The sequence below is a fragment of the Chroicocephalus ridibundus genome, chromosome 2 (assembly GCF_963924245.1).
Source record: "Chroicocephalus ridibundus chromosome 2, bChrRid1.1, whole genome shotgun sequence".
Taxonomy (NCBI): Eukaryota; Metazoa; Chordata; class Aves; order Charadriiformes; family Laridae; genus Chroicocephalus; species Chroicocephalus ridibundus.
Window position 1 is genome coordinate 37,760,073 of NC_086285.1, and position 23,003 is coordinate 37,783,075.

Genomic DNA, 23,003 nt, shown 5'->3' on the forward strand with positions numbered 1-23,003 from the left:
CAAAGGTCTGGGAAGAAGAGAGAGAACTACAGATTGAATTTGCTTTTGGCATCTCTTCTAACAGGGAGAAGAATGCCTGGATTCTGGGAATGCTAAAATAAATAAATAAATAAATAAAGATCAATGTGTGGCTTATTAAGGGTAAAGTTCTCAAAAACTGTTAAGATAACTTGGTGTTTTTCAGACTCATATACCTCTATCTCCCAGTTTTAAGGAAATGCTGCACTACTTAGAGGCAGCATTAGTAACAGATACTGTTGACAAGCTCAGTCAGGTCTCAGTGGTGGCATTTAAGCAGGCAGTTTCATAAAGCCTTAAAAAGTCTCCTTCAGCACAAACATAGTATATTCAAAATATGCAGATACACAGACCAAATGCTGCCCGCTGACATATCCCAGTAAAGATAACTGAACACTGTCAAAGATAACACACTGGAAAAACAGATTCTAACCAGGGTGTTTGTGTACAATACACTTACTACAGGCCTAACAGATCCTTTTAAAATATTCCTTATACAGGAAATTAATTTGTGAAATACGAAAAGGGATGAAAGTTTTTTTAAAAAAAATATAGGATACGTGTTGTAAAAATACAGTTTGCACTTCTAAGTGGTGCTGATCAAATAAAATCAGAAAGTCTATTACTTTCTGTATGTAAATTTGCACAGCAAATCCAGCATACTCTGTACAATGCTAATAGACAGAATAACAAATACTTGGGGGCTGAATTAAAGACAAATTTTAATTTTAGCACTGTGCGTCCTAGTAATGGATTTGTACGTGATGTATGTAACAATATGGTTATTATTTTTTTCATAGAATTTAAGAACTCATAATGCAGGACTTTCAGAACTCAAGCAGTAGGAGAAGGCGAGTACCAAGACTCAAGGTCTGTTGACTGAGACGTTTTCCATACAAATAGCAACGCATGAGATTTAGACCCCTCCTGCAGGCTGAATGCAGGACTATGGGGGAAAGCAGTGTAAGGCCAAGTCCAGGCACAACCTCTCACAAGTGCACTGCATGACCCGACAAGCACTTCTCTTTGGTGCCGAGTCAAGTGTTAGCATGAACTCCCGTGTCAGTTGTGTGGTATTGGCTGTGGCAAGGAGCTGTGGAGCAGCACCAAGCTGCCCAGTTTGAGCACGTGATGCGACAGATGCCACTGCTCAGGGAGCAAAGAAATGAGAAAAACTAGTAAAGCAGTGGAGACACAAGAACTGCTAGAGTCAGGATATGGGAGCAGGAGACAGCATTAGTATGAGGACTCAGACATCTTTAGATCCTTAGAGAAAAATCCTAAAGATCCGTTAGATCTTTAGAGAAAAATATATACCATTATGAGAAAATAGGAAAGCTGCCAAGCTTCTTGCAGATACAGTATACAGACACTTCTGTGCTCTGTCAGCAGTGGCAGCCAGTGCTGGAGGGGGACCCAGAAGGGGATACATGAAACACGCTGTAGGTAGCTGTGGAAAGTCTCTTTCTACTTTCAACCCCTCAGGGTTAAATGCTGTGCCCTGAGGTACAAGAACTTTGAAATCTCATTGCTTGTTTGTTTCCTGCCACATGTAGTTTTCCTGCCTCTGAAAACAAAATGTTGGTCATTTGGGAGCTTCCTATTACTTTCAGATAGGAAAGATAAAAGGCAGGGAGAAACAGTAAATCTACAAAAGCATACAAAAGAAAGGTATTTACCTGTTCTATATCTGCTAAGATTTAAGTGACACCTACTCAGTGGTCATTTACATCCAGTTCTGTGTATGCCAGTAAGAGGTATGCTAGAAGGAAAAAAAAAACCCTTGCAAACATCATAAATAAGAAATGAAACACTCCCCCAGACCTGGGTCTCCAGTGCACATATATTAATTACACACCAGAGAGTAAAGCCTCAGTATGTGCAAGCATTTAATTCATTATTTGCATTTATTAAAAACATTCCTTTTCACTTTAACAATACAGTAACCCAACAGTGAAATAACAGCAATTCAAATGCAGTCAGACATGCGGTTTCTCGTGCCCATTGTACAGTGCAGCGCTGCCAAGTCTCACACCTTAGGAGTAAGCTCTTGCTCTCTCCTCTCGCTGTCACACCCGTACATGCACACACATACAAAATTTACATGTCTGCTCTCACCTATGCTCTTTGGGGAAAACCCACAAATTTCATCAATCTCACTCATACAGATTTAAAAATCCTGGCAGCTTTTGAATAGCTTTTCTTCATCAGCTGCAATTAAGTGTTGGAAAAGAAATCCAAAATATACAGAGAGAGACTTTCTCCTTAATAGGAAATGTTAGCAATAGTATGTGATTTCTTATATGTTCCAAAGTTTTGCCACGCCATCTTACTGGAAGGCAATGTCTGCATGCCCTGTGATTAGATTTCCTTAAACGCTGGGCAATTCAGTGTTGTCAGCCATAATATAAAACATTATTTATAACTATTTAACTGTTTTAAGAGTATAGTTAATAGCTTTCTGTAACATGATCTTAAAGAAGTTGATTAAGTGTGCTTTACAACGTGACCAGAAAGAGCTTCCGATTAGTGACATCGATATATATATTTTACATCTCACATGGCCCATACTTTTAAAAGTTTGGAGTGTTGAAATAGGAGTCAAACCAAAATGAAATCAAATCATTAGAACCGAAGCGTTTCCTTACCACACTTCATCAATATCATCATGTCACGCCAATAGATTGAATATCCACAACATAAAGTACCTTTCTCTGGTAATAAAAACTAGAAATACACAATTTTTCTGTCACTCATACAAAGCAAAGATAGGCCTCAGGGGAAGAATTCAGGGCTGGATCCAAAACTCATCATGGCTTTGGTTCAGGCTGTAACACTGAAAGTAAACAGAAAAAATGTTAGGCTCTGGATCTGAATAAAAGTTCAAATATACCCAAGGTTAAACAGATGCGATGGGGACCCATTTCTAATTTCAAGTCTATAAATTGCTGAAGGAGCTCAGAGGTTTAAAAAGATAGTGTAGTTACGAAAGTAGTAAATGTTTTCCAAACATGGTTGACTCTGTTCCCCAAGAGTCTGTAATTGCCCCACACTTCCTTTAGCAATTCTGGTTAGCTGCTTACAGTTTTTATTCTTCATTCATCTTGTGCCTATAGAGGGGCTAGTCTCATCCTGGCAAAGAAAGTCTCAGTATAATTACAAAGCAGAGGGGCTTTTATATCCCAGGCTGCATTTCACACTCCTTTTGAATCTAGTGAATGTTCAAATCCAGTTACTGCATACACATACATTTTTACCTTATTTAATATTTTTATCAAAACCACAATCTTAACTTGCCATTGTTTATTTGTCCTCATATTTATGCTGAAGAAACTGAGACACTAACAAAAGGGCTCTGCCAGCTTTTTATTTCCAAATAAATACCCTGGTGAAAAGTTTTTCGACAACAAAATGAGACATATATTCTTGTGGAATTGTACCTCTAGACACAAAAAGAGAGAAAACTGATTTATTTTCAGCCTAGAGAAGAGAAGGCCACAGGGAGACCCTATCACTATCTACAGCCAGTTAAGCAGAGGGTATAGAAACGATGGAACCAAACTCTTTTCAGAGGTGGGCAGTGAAAGGACACGAGGCAAGAGACAAAATTGGAACGCAGGACATTCCAATTCGATATACAGAAACTTTTTTACAATGAGTATTTTTAACCATTGGAAGAGGTCCTCTAGTGTTGGTGGGATCTTCATCCTTGGAGACATTCAAAATATGTCTGGGCAAAGTCCTGAGCAACATGCTCTCCTTCGACCTGCTCTGGACATCTCTTCCAACCTCCATGGTTCCAATTCTATGAAATACATAGGGAGAATTGCATCAAAAAGATACTTGACATTCAGCATTTCTTCCTTAAAAAAAAATCACAAATATTGGCTAAACACTGATTCTACATGCTTAGAGTACAATTCTGGTATACCCGAAAAGTCTACCATTTGTCGTAAAATAGTGGCTTGAATGAAAAGGTTTTCCTGTTACTGAAATGAGTGGGGCTGGAAAGGTGAAAATCAATTCAGGAGATGGTATGATTGCCATCATACTTGTACTAAGCTTTTGTAATTGAATTAGTTTCTTAGTGTCAGAGAGTCTCACAAGACGAGGGTTTCACTAGAAATGCTGATCAAACTTCTTTTTTTACAATTTTTAACATTTTGCAGAAAATGTAGGCAAAGATAGAAAAATAGCGAGGTTTTTTTCTACTCAGGAGCAAGTTTTCCAAAAGATTTGCATCAGACGGATGAATTTCAGGAGATAGTATCTCATGATCCCTGCCTGGAAAATTCAGACTTGACCATTAATTCTCAGCGCAAGTGCAAGTTTCACCAGTTCCAACCACATTTTTCTTGATCCAAATCTTTGTTTCTACCAGTGCAAGCATATTGATTGTTGATCCTGGGATCACAGTGCGCAACTTGGCCATTTGGCTAAAGTCCTTCATTTCCAAAAGGGGCAATAACAAAATGAGAAAAGGCTCTGCGCCGTCTTTCCATAGAATAGCCATAAATTCTAGAGGGATAAGACTGGCATTTAAACTTAGGGTACAAATACATACATGAGAACACTTACTAAAACATACATTTATTTCAGTAAGAAATGTTATTAATTTCAATAATTGAAGAAATATTTTTAGACTTATGTGGTTAAGATATAGAGTTTAAAACCACTTTTTTTCCTGAAAATTATGGATATAAGCACAAGAAAAGATTACTCTTGATTCATTTGTCCTAATATTTACACTGTACGTGTGACAACCAGCATATATAGTTTTTTACCTCTTACATATGCATTTAGCAATAGAAATAATAACTTAATACTGAACTATGACTAAACCATAAAGACCTCATTTGACTGAATGAACATTGATGAACTAAGCACGGAAATACCTCAAAACAAAAATAATTGGGGTAATTAATTTTTTAACTAGGAAACAAGAGGGTTTTTTTCTAGGCATTAACTGTAAAAACTATGCTAGCTGCCAAAGAACATGTTTATTTCAAACCTCCCATTGTATTCCCATAAACCAGCGTTATAATGGTGCTAAATGAAAGCAAAACTACTTGTTAGTCTCACCAACATTGGTACTCCCCAGCTAGTGACTGTAAACCCTGAATTCTTCCCACGTCCAAGCCCACGTGAGAGCAGCATCTCGTGACTCTTAGACAGCCCTTTATCAGGTCACATGGAGCAAAGAGCGGTGAGGAGAAGAAATGCAGCACAGAGATAAGAAGAAATAGGTCTCCCCGCCCCCTTAGAAACATTCATTGCTTTTCTGATTAAGCAAATTCTGATTACTAGTTTCATTTTCCACTACTAAAATTGATCTGCTCTTAAAGGAGAGAGCGTGGCACGTACATACACTTCTTGTATCTTTGTTGTGCTTTGGACTGTGTAAAAAAAACCCAGTCTTCTAAAGTGACCTATTAGTACAATGCAGGGAATTTATTGCTTTCCAGGGAAAATGGAATAGATGGATGATACTAAGAGATTATTAATTGTGTATACAAATCAAAGGATTACTTAGTAACCTGGGATACACCTGAAGGTGTAAGATTGTTTTCAGAAAGAAGTGCGAAACAAGCACGTACAATGAATAAGCTTAATTACTTAAAAGGGACAGTTTCTGTGCTCCAGCTTGGTTTCATTTCTCTTAGGACTGACCACGAAAAAGCTGGTGAACTCATCAAAAACCTATGTCAGTAATTTTAATAATTAATTCTATAATATTATCTGATATCAATTCTAATATAATATTATGTCCCTCCACATAACCCGCTTGTTGAGAAACAATATATAGCACATAACAACACGAAAACATGTAAGAAACAGAAGCAGCAAAGAGGTAAAGGGGATCTTGAGGACGTTGTGGTAGCAGCCAATGCTGGACGTACTGGGAGAAGCCCCACATACCAATGTCCGTTACTCAGCTCTGTTCTTTGCTACTCATCCCTGTTACTCTGGTAAGCGACCTGTGACTCAGCTTTGGATGAAAATCAAGCGGAGTCCGTGTATTTATGAGGTAATGTACTTTCATGGAGACCCGCCAGTGCACGCAAGCAGGAGAACAGCACGTAAGCATTTACGGTCACTCTTATCCCACCCCTCCCTCCGCTTGGGAAGACCTGCAAAGGCCGGGAGGTTAAAGGTGGCCACTTACAAGGTGCCAGGAAGTGGGGTGGAGGAGGAGATGATTAAATTAGGGTACGTGGGTATCGTAATGTAATAACGAAGGTGAAGCGGGGGAACTGTGGTAAGGGGTAGGTGCACTTTACGGAGGTAACAGCTGCACGGTGCTACACAGGCCGGCAGCACTACCCTGCTCAGCCCCCCTCCCCACCCTGAGGGAGGGCGCGAAGGCCTGAGGGGGCTCAGGCAGGGCAGGCCTGGCCGGACCCCACGCCCGGCTGCGCCTCCGGCTCCGGCCGGTTCCCCGCCCCCTCGCAGGCAGGGCCGGGGCTGGAAGTGACGAGGGCGAGCGGGCGGGGCTGCGAGGCGTTGATGGCGGAGGCTCCGTGTTGATGTCCCCGGCGCCGTCCGCGCCGGTCTCGGTAAGGGCCGTCTCGGGCTTGGCTTGGGGGAGGACGGGGACGAGCAGGTCTGATACCCTCTTTCCTCCCGGCCTCTGGCAGCCGCTGGGGCGGGCGGGGCTGTTAGGCCGCGGGCCTCGGTTCTGCGCCACCGGGAAGCCGTCCCCCCTCTCAGCCCCCCCTCCAGCTGCTTTGTGCCGGTCCTAGTCGGGAAGGGAAGAAGGGGGGCCCGGCTGCCATTGCGGGGGGCCCGGGTGGCCGTGCGGTGGTGAAGGCCCGGGGCAAAGGTGATCGGGGGCGGGCAGGTGAGGCCGCGGCGGCCGCTGACGGGGCAGGGCGGGAGGCGGCAAGGCGCAGGCCGGCCCCGCGGAGCGGGGGAAGGCAGGGCAGGCCGGGACCGGGGGTGTCAGGTGCGCCCCGTCCCGGCGGGACCGCCGCTGGAGGACTGCGGGAGGAGCGGGCTGGGGCGGCGCGGCTCGTCCTGGTTCTGTTTTTCCTGCCTGACGAGCTTTTCCTCCTCGCGTCCTTTTCCGTGCGTAAAACCAAACGCGTTCCCCAGGGAGTCGCTTGTCATGTCAGTAATGAAGCCTAAGCGTAGCTCTACCTCCTCCTCCTCCCCTCTTTCCCAGCCGGTGGCTGCGATCTAATTAAGCAAGCACCCAGCATCCCCTAAACTATCCTTGAACTGTAAGTAGATCGCAGCGTCACCTAAGCTCCGGGGATTTTCCTGCTGGGCAGCAGTAATCCCAGTTGATTCTGCTGTTCTGCACAAGTTCAGATTTGTGAATAGTTCTGCTTTAGGCTTGGAAACCAGCCTCCCTTCACTGGTTTCAGTGAGGATAGTATTCGGCTGTGGTAGCTGGCAACCAGCGTGCAAAAATGAATGTTTGCGGGGGGTGGTGGTAGCTTTTTTTTTTTTTTTTTGGTAATAAGCGCTTAGAATAAATTTAGATTAATCCATTTTTTAAAGTAGACCTACTTTAAAAAAAAAAGCTAGTGTCAGTTGTTTTTGTCGTTAGTGGTTTGTTTACTCTTCTTGTGTTCATCATGCTAATGAAAACTGAAACAAGTCTGTTTCATGTCAATATTGTTTGGTTTCAGGTACTACTAAATTGCTAAAAAGGAATGAATTTGTTGCACTTGGAAAAAGTTAAGGGAATTCTGTTTCTTTTATAATTGTAGAAACTGCTGCTTCATACCATTTATAGTTCAGAGTAGATTTGAGAGACGTCTTAAATGTAATCTTCTGTTTTGAGAGGTGTGGGAGTCTTCAGGATTTTACCATGCTGTAACATTTCCTACGCTCTTCTGGACTCTGATGTTAGATAGCAGATAGGACTTATGTGTACCCTGTTGTCTCTCAAAAGCCGTCTTTTTGTCTTTACTCAGTGTCTTGCTTGTGTAAGTTCTTGGTCTTGTTATTCATATCTGTTAATCTTCATAAACTCGGCATTTTATCTTACTACTTGTGTTGTTCAGGGTAAAAACTGCTTTTTATGTAACGTATACCAAAATAATATTATGGCTGCCCATACATATTTTACGTGTTACACAAAATTAGGCAGTAATAAGCTTAAAACATTGAGGGCTTAAACCTAAAAAATCCCTGTTTACCTTTTACTTGTTTTGAATGACGAGCACCCGTTTATTTCAGAGCGCATTTTATTTCAGAAAACATGAGCTCTTTGCTACTTCTTTTTTAATTGGTGAAAAGAAATTTTAAAAGGCCATAGGAAATACCCAGAAAGCCGTTAATCTTTTAACCTCTTGAGACTTGCAGTCCCTTTTTTGATTGGTTTCTACATGTATCTTCAATGAAAGTAATATATTATGTCACATACTTGTCAGTTACCTCATCCAATGTGTGAATTTGCTTGGTCAATACAAAATTACTTTTAGCAGCAATTGCAAGAATAGGATGGCTTATCTTTCTAGAAATGTATTGGATATGTAAAGCCTCAGTCCTCCTAATAACAAGTGTTTTGACAAACTTGTGGTTGTACATTCAAATCAAACACTTGAAACTGCTCAATTGCCCATCTTGCATTTTTGGCAGATATTGCCGAATCTGAGGAAGGGACGTTCTGCTTGTGAAGCATCTTGTATGGCTGTAATTTTTAGCACTGTGTATCCTGAATGAATGGGTGAATGGAAAGCATGATTAGAAGCTTTTGCAGTCCAACTGATTAGTGTTAATCTGTCAAACTATGTGCATACCTAAATGGTCCCACTATCAATGAAGTACATTGTTTACGGTAATGAAGCTAAACATGCAGGGCTGGGAACGTGTGTTGCAGTGAGAACAGTAAAAGATGTCTACAGACTGCTAAACAGAGGCAAGAGGACTCTTTTGAAGACAAAAAACAACAAACAAAAACACCTCACCCAAACAAACCCCTCCTGTTTAGATAAACTTTCTTGGTTTTTAAACATGTCTTAAAATGGAACTTTGTTACTTTTACTGAGAGGGGAAGAAAAACTCCATATATAAAAATGATGTCAGAAGCACCGGGCAGTACAGATTCAGAGAAAAGTTTAAAGTGGGGAAACTACGGAGCTTGCTTTTTCCGTCCTTGCCACATCCAGAACCATTAAGAATATTTAATTAAATTAGAATCCTGCTTCGTTTTCACACCACCACTTTTATTTCCCACTTTCTGCCACTGTATCTAATACCGGGGGCATTCAGCTAAGCAATGCTTTTTCTCCATCTTGATGTCATCGCTGAAATGAATGTCCTTTAATTCTGAGAGGTGATTGTTTTGGAGTGATGCTTAGGCAGTGCACTTTGGTGGACTTGGTCTATAGCTATCTGTTTTCAGAACAGAGGAACTAATTGTTAGGTTTCTCTGTCTTGGTTAACAGATTATTAAGATTATAACAGGTTGTTATTATTATAATAGGTTATAATCGATTATTAATATATTTTTACACTTATTTTTCCACTATATTGAAGTAGCAACTTTTACAATTTTGTTACAGATCAATCATGTCATCCTTTCAAGAAGTTCCATCTTCAACTAATGCTTTGCAGACTTCCAATTTTGCACATGTAATTTTCCAAAATGTGGCAAAAAGTTATCTTCCGAACACACACCTTGAATGTCACTACACTCTGACCCAATTTATCCATCCTCATCAGAAAGACTGGGTTGGTATTTTCAAGGTAAGTAAATCTTGTTCTGTTGCTATTTCTCAAATGTTTGCTGTCTTCTCTCTTATCAGTTAAAAAAAGTTTAAAAGAATTCCAACAGTAGAAGCTCTCTCCTAAACTTAAGTGGAACAAGGCTGAAGTGATGTATTGGTTCCTGCTATTAGAGTGTGAGTTTTGTAACAGAGATCAAACTGGAGATCAAAACTAGAGGAATGAGTATGCTGTAAGCCTGCTGGGTGAAAGGGAAGGTGTGATGCAGTCATGTCATGCAGAATTAAATGGAGATTATTTGAGAAGCAATGCGTGGGCACAGAGTGACATTGTGAACAGGATTATATGAAGAGTGTGAGCCATGGTAAGTGTGAAATGTGTGTGGAAAGAACAAAGACTAAGCTGGAGATATCCTCACCCACGTCCCTGACTCGTTTTTGTTGCTAGAACAGGCTGAACGTATTGATCGCTAAAATTGTTCAAAACAGACCCTTGAAAAAAAGAGGGGTGAAGCAACATCTAAGTTGCCTCACATCAGCGATTTGATTTATTTGGAGTTATTTTTAAAGGTTAATAAAGTTTCATTTATGGGATTAGATATTGATTAATTCTTACATCTGCTTCTATTTAAGACCTTGATCTATGTTTCTTTGTTGATATAGCTCTTAGTAGATGATGCTTAAATGCTTTACTTGAATTGTTAATAGCAGTTTTGGTTGGGGCTTTGGCAGTAGGGAAGGGGGAAAGGTAACAGACTATCTTGGTACCAGAGGACATTTCCCTTAGAACTGTTCAGTGTTTAAGAAAGTAAATGCTTTACTTCACTGTAGTCTGCAGATTGGCAATGGATTGTTAGTCTCTATTCAAGATAAGGTACTCTTCTGTAAAATAGAAGTACTATGCTCTGTAACAAACCAGAAGCATTTTCAATGCTGTGTGCAATGACTATATGATCACTAAATTGTGTGAGGAAGGCATTAACTTACACAGGCGCATTTCTCTAGTGGGAAGTCTGTAAAAATATGTGTATATGTATCTTGATTATCTGCAAAGTTTTGACAAACAGTGTGATTGAGCACACTTGAATGTTTAGCTAATGGCATTAATGAAACTTTAAAAAAAGTCTTTGTCAAAACTTCAAAGAGCATGCTGTTCATATTGCACATAAGCATTTTGGAATTATTTAAATGTAACTTGAGAAATGAATGTTGTGGCTTTGTCCATTGATCTAAGTGAGGGAGGCAATCAGACAGGACTCTAAAATACTAATTAGGAAAACAACAAAAAAAAAGGTGTGAAACAGTTTTACAGTGACTACATGAAATGCTGTGTACAATGGACAGGTATCTTTGATTTCATCTTGACTATGATGGTAGATTTCTGTAAACTATTGGTGTATGAGTTTTATTCTGCTTTAGCAGTGGTATGTAATACAGCTTTGGCAGTCATTTGAGGAACATGTTGAGCTGGTATGAGCTAGTACTGCTGCTGAAAGAAACTTCTTCTTTTGTGCAGGGTGGTTTGTTTCTTGTGCTTTCCCCTCCTTTATGTGAAACAAGCTCTTGTGTGATGAACCAAATCAGGGAATTGATTGAGGTTAAGACTAACATTTTGTGACTGGATTATTTTTTATGGAATTCCCCAACTGAATTTCCAGTTCACCTAATTCTCATCAACAAAAGGGAAGGAAGCATTGTGAGATGGGGAAAAGGATGAATATCGTTTTCTTTTTGTGACTATGTCAGCTTATACTGAGTTAAGTGGTGTGAATATACTGTCTTCGTGTCGTTATAGTACAGTGAGTTAAACGGAGCCAGCTGTCCAACTGTGTCTGTGTCTACAAATATGTATGAGTAATGTTTACAGTAAAATAAACTGTGAAAGTGTAGTCATCTTGGGATAGACAGAAGTTGTACTATATGGTGATCTGAATGAAAAAATGAGTGACTTCTAGAGAACTGATTGTTCCTGGATAATCAACAAACCACTTGGAGATGGTTTGAAAACTGATGAAACAGGCAGGGTTTTATCATTTATCTTTACTAAAGCACATAAGAAGCATGTGATGCATGTTTAGTAAAGTGATTTTCAGCATAAAAAAAAAAGCAAATCTTGACTAATTATGCAAACAGTAATTATTTGCCTTCTGTATTGGCCTAGCATGCAAGGGAAGTGAGGCTTCTGTGAGAAAACTCAAAGCATTGATTCACTGACTGCTCACGCAGAGGGAACAGAAGTTCACCTTGTCTTTCTGAAGTGAATAACTTGCTTAGAAAACAAACCTGTTTAAGCTGGTGCCAGCTTAAGTAAGCTTAAGTAAATGTCGAATAAGATTTATTTCCCCCCCCAGCCCCTGTGAACATTGTGTTGTGTTTGGTTCTACTGTTGGCTTTTGTTCCATTTTAGGCGGCAGTGGCTTCAACTGTATTCTGTCCTGTGTTTGCTCAACTGGTTAGCTAAGATTCTTTTTTTTTTTTTTCATTTAACTGAACAAAATCTATAGGTGCCTTCTTAAGTGAATGGTTTTCATTTAGGTTGGAAGTCCAAGTATGTTTCTTCAGCAGCAATGATGTCTTGAGTAGATATTGATCATTTGTATCCTTATATCATCCTATTTGTTTTGCTAGTCCAGCTGTTTGTGCAGCTGCACAGTGAAATGTATCAGGGAAGTGATCTGCCAGAAAAATACAGCGCCTCCTCCCCTAGCTTTTACCACCTGATTTCACAACTGGTTTGTTTCTTCAGCTTGGTCACTGTCTGATGCAATGGGCAGCTGTGCTGGCATCACTGTGATGGAAACAAGTGGACTAGGAAGGTGTGTCGGGGAAAGTCTATGCCTACTTTATTGGCATGGCTGCTTAATGTGGAATGACAATTGAAGCTTCTTTTTCAAATCTTTTCTAGAGTTCTGTTCTGAAGAGCAGCTTTTAAGGGTTTGGTTTGTTAGTTTGTTTCCTTTTTAAATAGAAATGGAGCTAATAGTTCCAGAAGCAAATCCTTATTTCATATACTGACTCTTAATTTCTAGCTTGTGAGTTTTTGCATTTGTGATTGTTGTAGCTGCCATTGGTGTTGTGCAGCTTAAGTGAAAAAATTGATATTAGAAAGGGAGTCCATGGTAGGAGCCATGAATTGCTTATAAAAGTTCTGTGTGTCTTACTGCATGTGTTTATAAATAAATTTATGTATTACTTCATTATGTAAAACTTCCTTTTTTCTCTTCATTATATCAATCTTTTCCAGCTGGTATACATTCTTTGTCACTTGCTATAGTTAATGCTTGTGAGTTTTCCCTCCTCACTAGGCATGTTCCCAGTTTTCTGTGTCTGCCAAGTATTCTACTTTAATCACTGAGCATTGGCTTCTTATTTTGTAATATGAAAAGATAATGGCTTTGTTGAAAGTACCACAGCAGGTTCCTTCATGTTTGCAGTTGTTTATATAAAGATATCTTCTTCTCAAGGATATTTTACAAAGCAATTTAAAATAAGGAGCCAAGGCAAGGTGAAGTACTGCCTTCCTATTCTCCATCAGAGGTATCAAAAAAGTCTTGTTGGGAGGTAGAACTTTGGACTGAGCTAGGGATTTGTGGCATTACAGCATTATGACACAGAACTAAATACTAAGTAAATCAGGAAGCAAATAACTATTCTTCTAAAACTTAACAGATTCTATCAACTTCTCTGCATATGCTCTAGATGAAATGTGTTTTTTTGTTTTTTCCAGGGTGATTTAGTAAGTTGTTGCTATATGTTGAACTCTTGTAATGCTGAGTGTATGACACTTTGTGGCGGTAGTAGTAGATTTAAAACAGTTCCCAAGAAAGTATTTTTCTGTTGTTTAGAAAAATGCAAACACAGTGTTTGTGACCTGAAAGGGTAATGTTGCATATAGCAGAAATATTATATAATTATTATATGGAAGAATTATGGGACTGGAGCATTTATTTTGTGAGGAAAGCCTGAGAGACCTGAAGTTTAGCTTGGAGAAGAGACGACTGGGAGGGGATCGTATCAATGCCTATAACTACTTAAAGGGTAAGTGTCAAGAGGATGGGGCCGGACTCTTTTCAGTGGTGTCCATTGACAGGACAAGGGGCAATGAGCACAACCTGGAACATGGGAAGTTCCATCTAAGCATGAGGAAAAACTTCTTTACTTTGAGGGTGGCAGAGCACTGGAACAGGCTGCCCAGAGAGGTTGAGCAGTCTCCTTCTCTGGACATACTCAAAACCTGCCTGGATGCGTTCCTGTCCAGCCTGCTCTAGGTGAACCTGCTTTGGCAAGGGTGTTGGACTAGATGGTCCCTTCCACTCCTACCATTCTGTGATTATTTCAGATATACCAATTTTCTTACAAACTAGGTGTGTCTAAAGGTGTATTCCGCTACCTTTGGGATTGGACCTTTGGCAAAAACTTGGAGGAGGCAGGAAGTACAATAATGATGATGATGTTACCCTTCAGAACAGAAGTCCTGAAAATGCAACATTTTATTCTTCTTGTATATATTAGTCTTTCCTTTTCTTCCTTGTCCCCTACTCAAGGCTTAAAAGCAGGTTTTGACTCAGTCTTCCAGTCTGTTGTCTTTCACTGCAGCAGTTTCTTTTTGCTTTTGTGACTTTTTGGAGGGTCATTTGTAATCAAGTGCCAAAAGATCTTGATTGGTTATGTCCTTGCTTGTTACCCAAAAAAAAAAAAAGTCAGTTTTACAGATAAGTACTGGTCTAGTACTTGGCATGGGTATCCCTGCCCTGAGTCCCTCTTCATGCAGTTTTTTTCTGTGCAGAAGAACCTGATGGTTCCTAGTGTGGAGTGAAAGGGTAGAAGGCTTATCGTTCTTGATTGGTTTCATAGGAGATCTGGGCTCCCAGAATGATCCAAGACCAATGTCCTCTCTTTATTCTTTTCTGCTTATCTCTGATTAATCAAAATCTGGAGAGGCCCTTAGAGTAATTTGAAATTTGATTTGAAAAATGAATTAATTTAAATTAATTTGAAAAAGAATGTGTGCAAAATGGTCTGTCTGGTAGGTAGTCCTAATCTCTGGGTGGTGAAGTCAACATCTTGTGTCTTTATTTCACAATAAAGTGAAGTAATCATATGGCCACGTGATATTTTTTGCATTATTAATGCGTAATGTCCAGATTTGCAGAAGTGTTTGAAAAACCTGTTTGGCTTTTAGGAAGTAGTGCTTACCCCTCTGTCTAGGGCATATGTGTGCAAGTAGGACTGACAGATGTTCAGTATACAAGGGAGGCAGGTTTATTGTACATCTCAAAGGCACAAGGCAAGAATGTTATGGGCGTAATAAAGATACTGCTTCAAGAGAGTAGCGTTAAAGGTGTGGGTGTTTGTGGGATATGTCGTAATACTTTCCAAGTTTCTGAAGATTTAATTTTGCTGAGGCCAGCAAGCTGGGAAGACTGGCAATATCAGCACGTAATCTTACATATGTTAACCTAATGGCTTTGGTCTTGCTGTGTCATTAATTAACTTTCCATCAAAACTTTTCTGTTCCTCAGTTCTAGTTGATATATTTTTTTATAAGTAACCTACATTACCATTCTTCTAGGATGTTGACTGAAGTTACAGACATGCTTTTACATTAAGGCAGTAAATATATCCCTAGAGAAGAAAAGGAAATTTTTTATTTCTTAATGTCCATGTTCTTGATATCCACAACTTAAAAATGGTGATCCAATGTTCTGGTAACTTATGCAAAAAACTGAATAACCAGGACTGGGAAGATTTTAGTAACTTACCTGAATGCAAAAAGTGCCTGCTTCCTCTGAGAAGGTACTCAGTATGTAGGAGGTCACACCTGAGCTACTGTTTGTGCATCAGTGCAGTATTAAGTGCAACTTAATTTCTGTCTTTTCAATGTACTAATTTATAGCAAACCTCAGAATTAACTTGTCTGTGGTCAAAAACTTCTGTAACAAAATTTAACAGTGGATTTGATGGACACCTAAGAAATTGGTTGGTGGTTTTGTTGTGTCACGACAACATAGATATATTTTTGCATAGTACTCTAGGTTATGTAGTCTCCTTTGGACTGCAAATAACAGTACAACTTGTGTGGGTCATATCAATGTCCCAGTTTTGTTGTAGATTGAATTTTTTTCTAAATTTTTTAAGATATCAATTACTTCCATACACAGACCACATTATGAAGTACAGTGCAACAGCTGGATGTGTTATTGACCACATGCATGTAGAAATACAATTTTTCTGGCATGGAATCATCACTGTACAGCAGGGCACGATAGATACAGGAATGTGTAGTGGAGAGTATGTCCTGTTGTTAAAATAGTCAGGAATAGAATTATTGGAATTCATAATGTTTTGAGAATTGTTATATCCACAAATTAGAGTGATTCTTTTGGTTTCTGATTTACCTTCTTTGGAAAGATATGTCTTAAATAACTGAGTTAATCTTTTTCTCACAAAAAAAAAGTCCATGTCAATGTTGTTAACTGTTTCTATACTAGATGAAGAGAAGGATAATCTAGGTTTACCTGATGATACCTTTGACAAGAAATTTTGACGTTTAATTCCAAGTGTCATTAATTTTTAAAAAATACTTGCTATGGTAGGTTTGTGTGGTCAGAGACAAAATTGGCATAACAAAGTAGTCAGTAGCTGGTAACAATTTTGAAGTAAAAATAAAATGCTAATTTATAGTTTTCATGAAATGTGATAGTAAATGAATGTTTCACTTAAGCCCTACTCACCCTTTTTTTTAATACATTTTCATGCTTATCTCTTAAAGTAAACAGTAACTTTGTTAGTCTTTGATCTGTCATAACATTTCCCTTGACAGCCATTTACATATGTACCAAGTTTTCTTTTAGAGAGTTCATATTGTTTCTATATTTATTTTGATTTATACCTAATAAGAGAGAAAGTTTATTCTGTGGTCTAGGCACTCTGTCAATGTCATTTTGACATATTTCTCTGAACTCTGATGTAGAAATACAACCAATGAGAGATGATAATAGATGAGAATTCTGATAGTACCTTGATACTGCAACAAATACCATATGTTCTTAGTAGCTCAAGTTAAAAGATTGCCTGTATGTGTTTGTAACATTCAGCAGAGATGGACTTCTTCAGGTCTGGGCATGAGAGAACATCTTAAGAGTACAGTCTACGGTCTAAACAGAGTACCTTGCAGCCATCTTCTATCCCAAAATTTTTCAGCTTTAGGGCTCCTGCTGTATAACAAATTTTTATCTCAGTATGAGCAGCGAGGTCATGTCTGAAGTAAAGCCTCAAATGTCTTGGACTGATGTAAGCTGAAGTTGTGTGTGGTATAAGGTGATCACAGAGATATTAAAAAAATCAAGGTTGTAGTTTGACTTCATTGTTTACTTATTTTTAAATGTCTATTCCTTAATGTTACTAAAGTGTACTTAATACTTTAATAAGTATTTCTCCTCATGTCCGTGTTCTGAAGTTTCTTATACAGTTTGATTCTTTCAGAATTGGCATCTAGATATCATTATTTGATGATGATGCATGTGTTCAAAAGTATATTGTGTCAGTGGCATGTCAGTGTTGACAGTAAACTATCAGTAATTTTGTCCAGTATGAGCTTCACTGCCCCCAGATGTTTTAATTTTTCCATCTGTTAATTCGGTTAGAAGAACTTGTTACCTGTAGCTGCCTTTTGTGGACTGTTACGGGCTACAGTAGCACTGTTGTGACTTTGAAGTAATGTTACCTGAACTCAGGGTTCTGGCACAAACAAGGTCTACTGTGGAGAGATCACTTCCAGGGATGCTGGTCCCAATTGCATTTTGCTTGGACACTTGTGTTTTCTGTGGTTTGGGTCAAAATGACTGTTTCTTACCATTTGAAGTATGTAAAGGCTGATGACTTACTGTTGTCAGTAATAATTATACCGTATAACCTGTATCCAAAGCCTTATCTACTGGCTGTAATTTTGCGTCTTTCAGAGGTGGTTTATTGTTTTCTTGCAGTACTTGAGGTACTTCACCAAATTAATTTCTAAACTATGTAATTTACCCTCTGAATTACAAAAAGGGCGTAACTTTTACTCTGAAGAGTTTTTTGTTTGCTTTGTTTTTGTTTTTTAAATTGGGTCATATTAGGTATTTACAGTAAAGGCTCATTAGTTATGTCAAAGTTGGTTCAGCTAAGTAAGTGTTTCCTGGGTTTGCTTTTTTGATCTGCTGTGATTAGTACATGTGTTGTATAGATCGGTAAGACACTTTTAATGCTGCAGAAGGAACATTGCTGCTGTTCCAGTTGTGTAACAGCATTCTGAGGCCAGGGAGAAAACGCCAAGTGGCTTTTCCCTTACAGTGGTGTTTCTTTAAAGCACTCCCTCTCAAGATTGGGTTGACTGACTTTACCAAGGCATTATAAAAGGAAAGAAATTGAACAAAATAGAAAAACAGCGTTTATTCTCCATGTTCACCTGAAACTCCAGAAATGAAAAATGAAGTTTGAAACGATCTTTACGCTGCAAACGCTCTGCAGTTGTAAGGCAGAGCTTTTGTCTTAGAGAAGCCTACATTTGTTGTAAAATGAATCAGATGACAGCTAAAGGAGATACAGTGAAGTAAAATGGTTATTATTTTTCCTCAGTAATATATTTGGTAACTCATTATTGGCATACAGACAGGCACATTCTAGCTATTTTGTGGAAACGTAGTGTGGGCGAAATGTAAATATGGGGAAACTAATTGCGCTGTGTGGCATTTCAGTAAGAAAGGGGCTTGTATGTGTGGGGCAGCACAGAAGAAGAAAACGTTTTCATGGTGAATACATACCTATTTATTAGTAGAAGGAAAACCTGTCTGGTATGAGTATTGCGGACAGCTGAGTTGTCCCTGCTTGCCCAGCCAAATTGCAAAGTACTCAGAGTTAGGCATCTTAACCTTTACCAGACTTCAGCATTTCCTCTGTGACTACAGAGTTGGTTTATATAACTAAAAAGTAGTTTATGATGTCCTAAATTGAAATAAGCCTTTTTGCTCAAAAGTAGGAAACAGGAGTATAGTGAATGGATTAGTCTTTAATGGCCTATTAAAGCTTTCTGTTTTATGGAGGGAGAATTGAATCAAGTGAGGTTTGTTTGAACAAGACGTTGCTTGTACATAACATAATCTGGATATGACATGTTTGTAGGAGACATGATGTTTAGTCATATTTTTGGCCTAAAAACAGGGCTTGAGAAGGTGAAAGTAGGATTTGGTTTCTGGATTATTAATCTGTTGGTTAACATGTAGAAAGCAAGAGTGTTGGATTTATGCACAGCTTTCTAATTTAAAAATGGATTTCGGAATTTGTGAGAATTAAATGTAGAGAAACAGAGAAGCTGGAAGACTGTGTTGAAAAGCAGGTTGGCAGCAGAGACTTTATTTCTAATTCTGATTATAACGTGGATTTCTTTTTTTTTCTTGTTGGTTTAGGGAAATTGTATCACCTAAGTCTTATTTGCTCTTTTGTCTAATAAATAAGGACGTTAATATTTGAGGTTTTAACTCTGAGCAAAATGTGTTCAGAGTTTTCAATGAATTCCTTAAAAAGTAATGATATCAGCACAGCCAGTCAATGCATCAGATGATGAACTTGAGTTCAGAACATCTCTTGTGCATGCTTTAACAGGTCATTCTCCTTTTTCTTCCTCTGAACTTCAGAAGGTTTTGTGCTGGAGTTCTTGTGTAATTTGTACTGTTTGTGTGCTTGAATGTGGATATTGTAATGTCTGCCATTACCGATGCCAGGTTTTTAAATTCGACTAGCAAACTGTGCCTCTTGTACTTCTCCTGGTTCACAGAAAGTTTTACAGTGTCTCCCATTGAAATTTCTCATTTAAGATTTCCGATGGTAAGAAAGTACTAATGTGCATTTGTTTCAGCCTTAGCGCTTTGTTTGGAACTTGGTTTTATGTTAGTAGTTGACAGTATTTTTTGTTTGCTACATTGTGTTTTTAGTTGGTTTTGGGTTTGTGTTTTTTTTTTTTTTTTTTTTCAGATGGTATGTGAAATTATTTTCATAAAAGGAGTTACAGCTGAGGCTTTTGTACAACAATGGAATCTGTAGCTGTTTTGATTGAGATACTGTTTCACTTGAGTTGCTTTCATTTTGGGAGTCTTATTCTAAATTTAGTACCTTTTTTTTTTTAGTTAAGTGCTTTTCCAGTTAACAGTATCAACTAAATATAAAGAAGCATGTTATAGAAGTATTTTTATCTGAGTTTTGTATGCCATTTTAGTTAGCATTCTAATGAAAGAGTTGTGTTGTTTTGGGGGGGGGGGTGTTGTGTATGTTGTGGGTTTTTTTGTATTTTTTTTTTTTAAACTTTGGCTTCATGTTTCAGTACATCAGAATATATTCTTCCTTGCAGAATAGGACTGTAACTTCACATGAGGCCCAAGCAGGACTTTAGTGTGGGTTTTCACGTTTCCCCTCACTTCCAGTTTTTTAACAGCTTTTAAGTTCTAATTATTAATGTAAATAAATGTGTTCGCAGCTTAAGTAGTTAGATTGTAAATTTTTAGAACTTGGCCAGCAAATGAGGGACACAAAAAATTAAACAATGTAATTGAAGACTTGATTTCAAATATATTTTTTTTTTATAATGGATATAATTTCAATGATTATGCTTCTTCATTGCTACTTAAGTTCAAATACAGAAATGAAGTTTACGAATCTTTCTGCAAACATTTGTGTGATTTCTGTAATGTTTTCATGAATACATGTGCTCATTGTTAGTCATATCAGCTGTTTTGGCAGTTGAAATGGTCAAACTCTTGTTCTTACCGGCCTGAAGATTTTTCTCTGATAACAGTAAAAGACTTTGCACTTTGTCTGCCCTTGTTTTCTGATGCGTTGTGCTAGTGCTGCTGTTCTTCCATTTTATTTTTTTTAATAGAAATAATATCGCAAGATGCTAGTAAATTAAATACTTAACCACTTATTTCCATTTCTTTCTTTTGTGTAAAAATTGTTAGGGTGTCCTGGATTTTTTTGTGGTGTTTTTTTTTTTTTTTTTTTAAACTTCGAGGCAACTGGAATTTGAATGTTGCGAAAAAGGAAGGCTAATAGACACAAATTTGTGATAAGAAGTCTATGAATTATTTAAATAGCATCTGCACTTTTTAACATACATTCATGTTCAAGTAGAATACTAGAAAGAGTCTGGACATAAACTAAAGCAGCAGCCCTTCTTTTTTCCATTTTCGTGCTGAGGGCTTCTCAAATATTTGATAATTTCTCTGCTTCTGCTTGTCGGAGTAACTTCCAATTCTACATACAAGCCTGCATTTGAAATTTATCTTCTGCTCTCTTACTGTTCTGGGATTTTCCTGGAGACTCCTGCATAGATAAGCTTAGAGATATGAATAATCAAAATAGATTTAGAATTGGTTTATTTTCATAGGGTAGATTTGGTGTTCTTGCTGTTTCAGTGCAAGTACAGTGGGGTCAAAGGAGCCACATCACCCCAAGAACTGGAGCATCAGCTGCAAAAGGCTTTGCGAGGTGGCAGGATAACGTTTATCTGCTACTTGAACATTGTTCTATGGAGAAAATATTTTTGAAAATGAAAGGCTGATCTTAATTTATCTGCTTTTAGCTTAACAAAATTTACCTTAGAGTTTTCAAAGTATGAAATTAATGAATTTGCTGGCCAGGGAACTCTCTTTAAAAGTCTGTGCTCTGGTATTGCTGCTTCTAAATTCTATCGCTTTCACAGAAAGTGGCATTTAAGTAATTGCGATATGCAGTTTTTTAAAACTGCATATGCAATAACTAAATATATTTATTTTTTAAAATGTTTTCTCAGTTTTTCTCCAGTGTACACTACTGACTGGTATTATTTACCCCATGCTAACTGTATTTAACACCACCTACTTGTTGAATCATCTGATTTCTCGAATCCTACACTATTACCAGGAAGATTCACAAAGCGCAAATTCTTATGATTATGAGATAAGCTTCAACTTGCCCTTTTTCAGTATGTCCCAAGCAGAAGTGTATGGCCCTGTTGCTGTAATGGTCTTTTTAATTAAAACAAACAAAAAAACCCAACAACAAAACCACCTTAAATAGGAATTTTTCTCCTGTCAATATAGTCCAGGCAGGGCCTTCACAAGAAAAGGGTTCTTGTCTGGGATCTGGACTCTTATTTCCCTCTGGAGACTAACCTGGAAGGTAGTCTGTGTTAATTGTAATAAGTTTTATTGCTTTGATCAGCAGTCAGAGAAACTGTCTAGCTTTTCAGATTCCTTTTGTTAAAATGAAAATATTTTGTCGAAGCTAATATGCCTGATGATGAGGAGGATGCTGTTCATTTTGTTTCCAGAGCTGCAGTGTTTTGTTTTCTTCTTGATACAAAAATCACTGCAGGGCTGTTGATAAGTATTCCCATCTTCCTCATCATCATTTTCACTTTTTATTGATTTCCTTTGTAGGTTTTGCCACTAGGCTTTGTTTATCTCAATTTTTATTTACTTCCTCTTAAGCAATATTAAAATTTCCTTATATAGTTTTGGCACTATTTTTAGGCAACTATTGGTTTTCCTTCTAAGCTGAAAAGAAAGATCTTTGTCAAAGGTCACATTTAGATGATTACTGAGCCATCCAGTGTGTGTTTATAGTCTTATATCTGTGATAGTATAATCTCTTCTTCCAGGTGACAGGTGGTGGGACGGGAGGAAACAGCCTCGGGTTGCACCGGGGAAGGTTTGGTTTGGGTTTTGGGAGAGATTTCTTCACGGAAGGGGTTGTTAGGCATTGGTGCGGGTTGCCCAGGGAAGTGGTTGGGTAACCATACCCGGAGGTGTGTGAATGTGGTGCTTAGGGACGTGGATTGGTGGTGAACTTGGCGGTGCTGGGTTGACAGTTGGACTTGATGATCTTGAGGGTCTTTTCCAACCTAAACCAGTCTATAACTTGCATGTGCCCATTAAGAAATAATTGGGTTATCAGGATCATAAGAGTGTAAGATGGGGGAGCTTTGGTAGGGAAAGCAGATGATGGGTGACAAGAAATAGGGGGAATTGCTGGAGAAGATATGTGCGGGTATTTTCTTCTTCTCAGGTTATCGCCCACTAGCTCTTGGTGTGTCTCAGTTTTCTGTTTACTACTAATCTGTAGCCCACAGATTAGAGTCACACTTGAAAATATGGCACCTGCTGAAAAACAGGCCAGGAGGGTTATTTGTTCTCTACATAATTACTCTTTTTGTTTGTATCAGTATGACTAAGGTTGTAAATAAAATAAAAATCCTTATGTGGATTACTGTTACAGGTAAAGTATTTGTAAAAA

The 23,003-nt window shown here is 38.4% G+C and overlaps 1 protein-coding gene and 1 long non-coding RNA gene across 6 annotated transcripts in view; one reads left to right on the top strand and one right to left on the bottom strand.

Annotated features, from left to right (window-relative positions):
• The window catches only part of TAX1BP1 (Tax1 binding protein 1), an 81,162-nt gene that overhangs the window by 7,956 nt on the left and 50,203 nt on the right, over positions 1-23,003 (top strand). For 2 of the 4 annotated variants that reach the window (XM_063325084.1, XM_063325087.1), the window contains exons 1-2: positions 6,424-6,575; positions 9,537-9,720. In XM_063325084.1, the coding sequence (XP_063181154.1) occupies positions 9,544-9,720 (177 nt within the window). In that variant the 5' untranslated portion in view covers positions 6,424-6,575; positions 9,537-9,543. Of the gene's footprint in view, positions 1-6,423; positions 6,576-9,536; positions 9,721-23,003 lie in introns of those variants that run through there. The other 2 variants (XM_063325086.1, XM_063325085.1) reach the window with 2 other exon arrangements.
• On the bottom strand, positions 1,916-6,085 carry LOC134511328 (uncharacterized). 2 transcript variants are annotated; one of them, XR_010069855.1, is made up of 3 exons: positions 5,938-6,085; positions 3,688-3,823; positions 1,916-2,846 (listed from the first exon to the last, which is right to left on the bottom strand). It is a non-coding gene; the product is annotated as an uncharacterized LOC134511328 (long non-coding RNA). The 2 variants fall into 2 exon arrangements; XR_010069856.1 differs by lacking the exon at positions 5,938-6,085 and adding an exon at positions 5,101-5,225.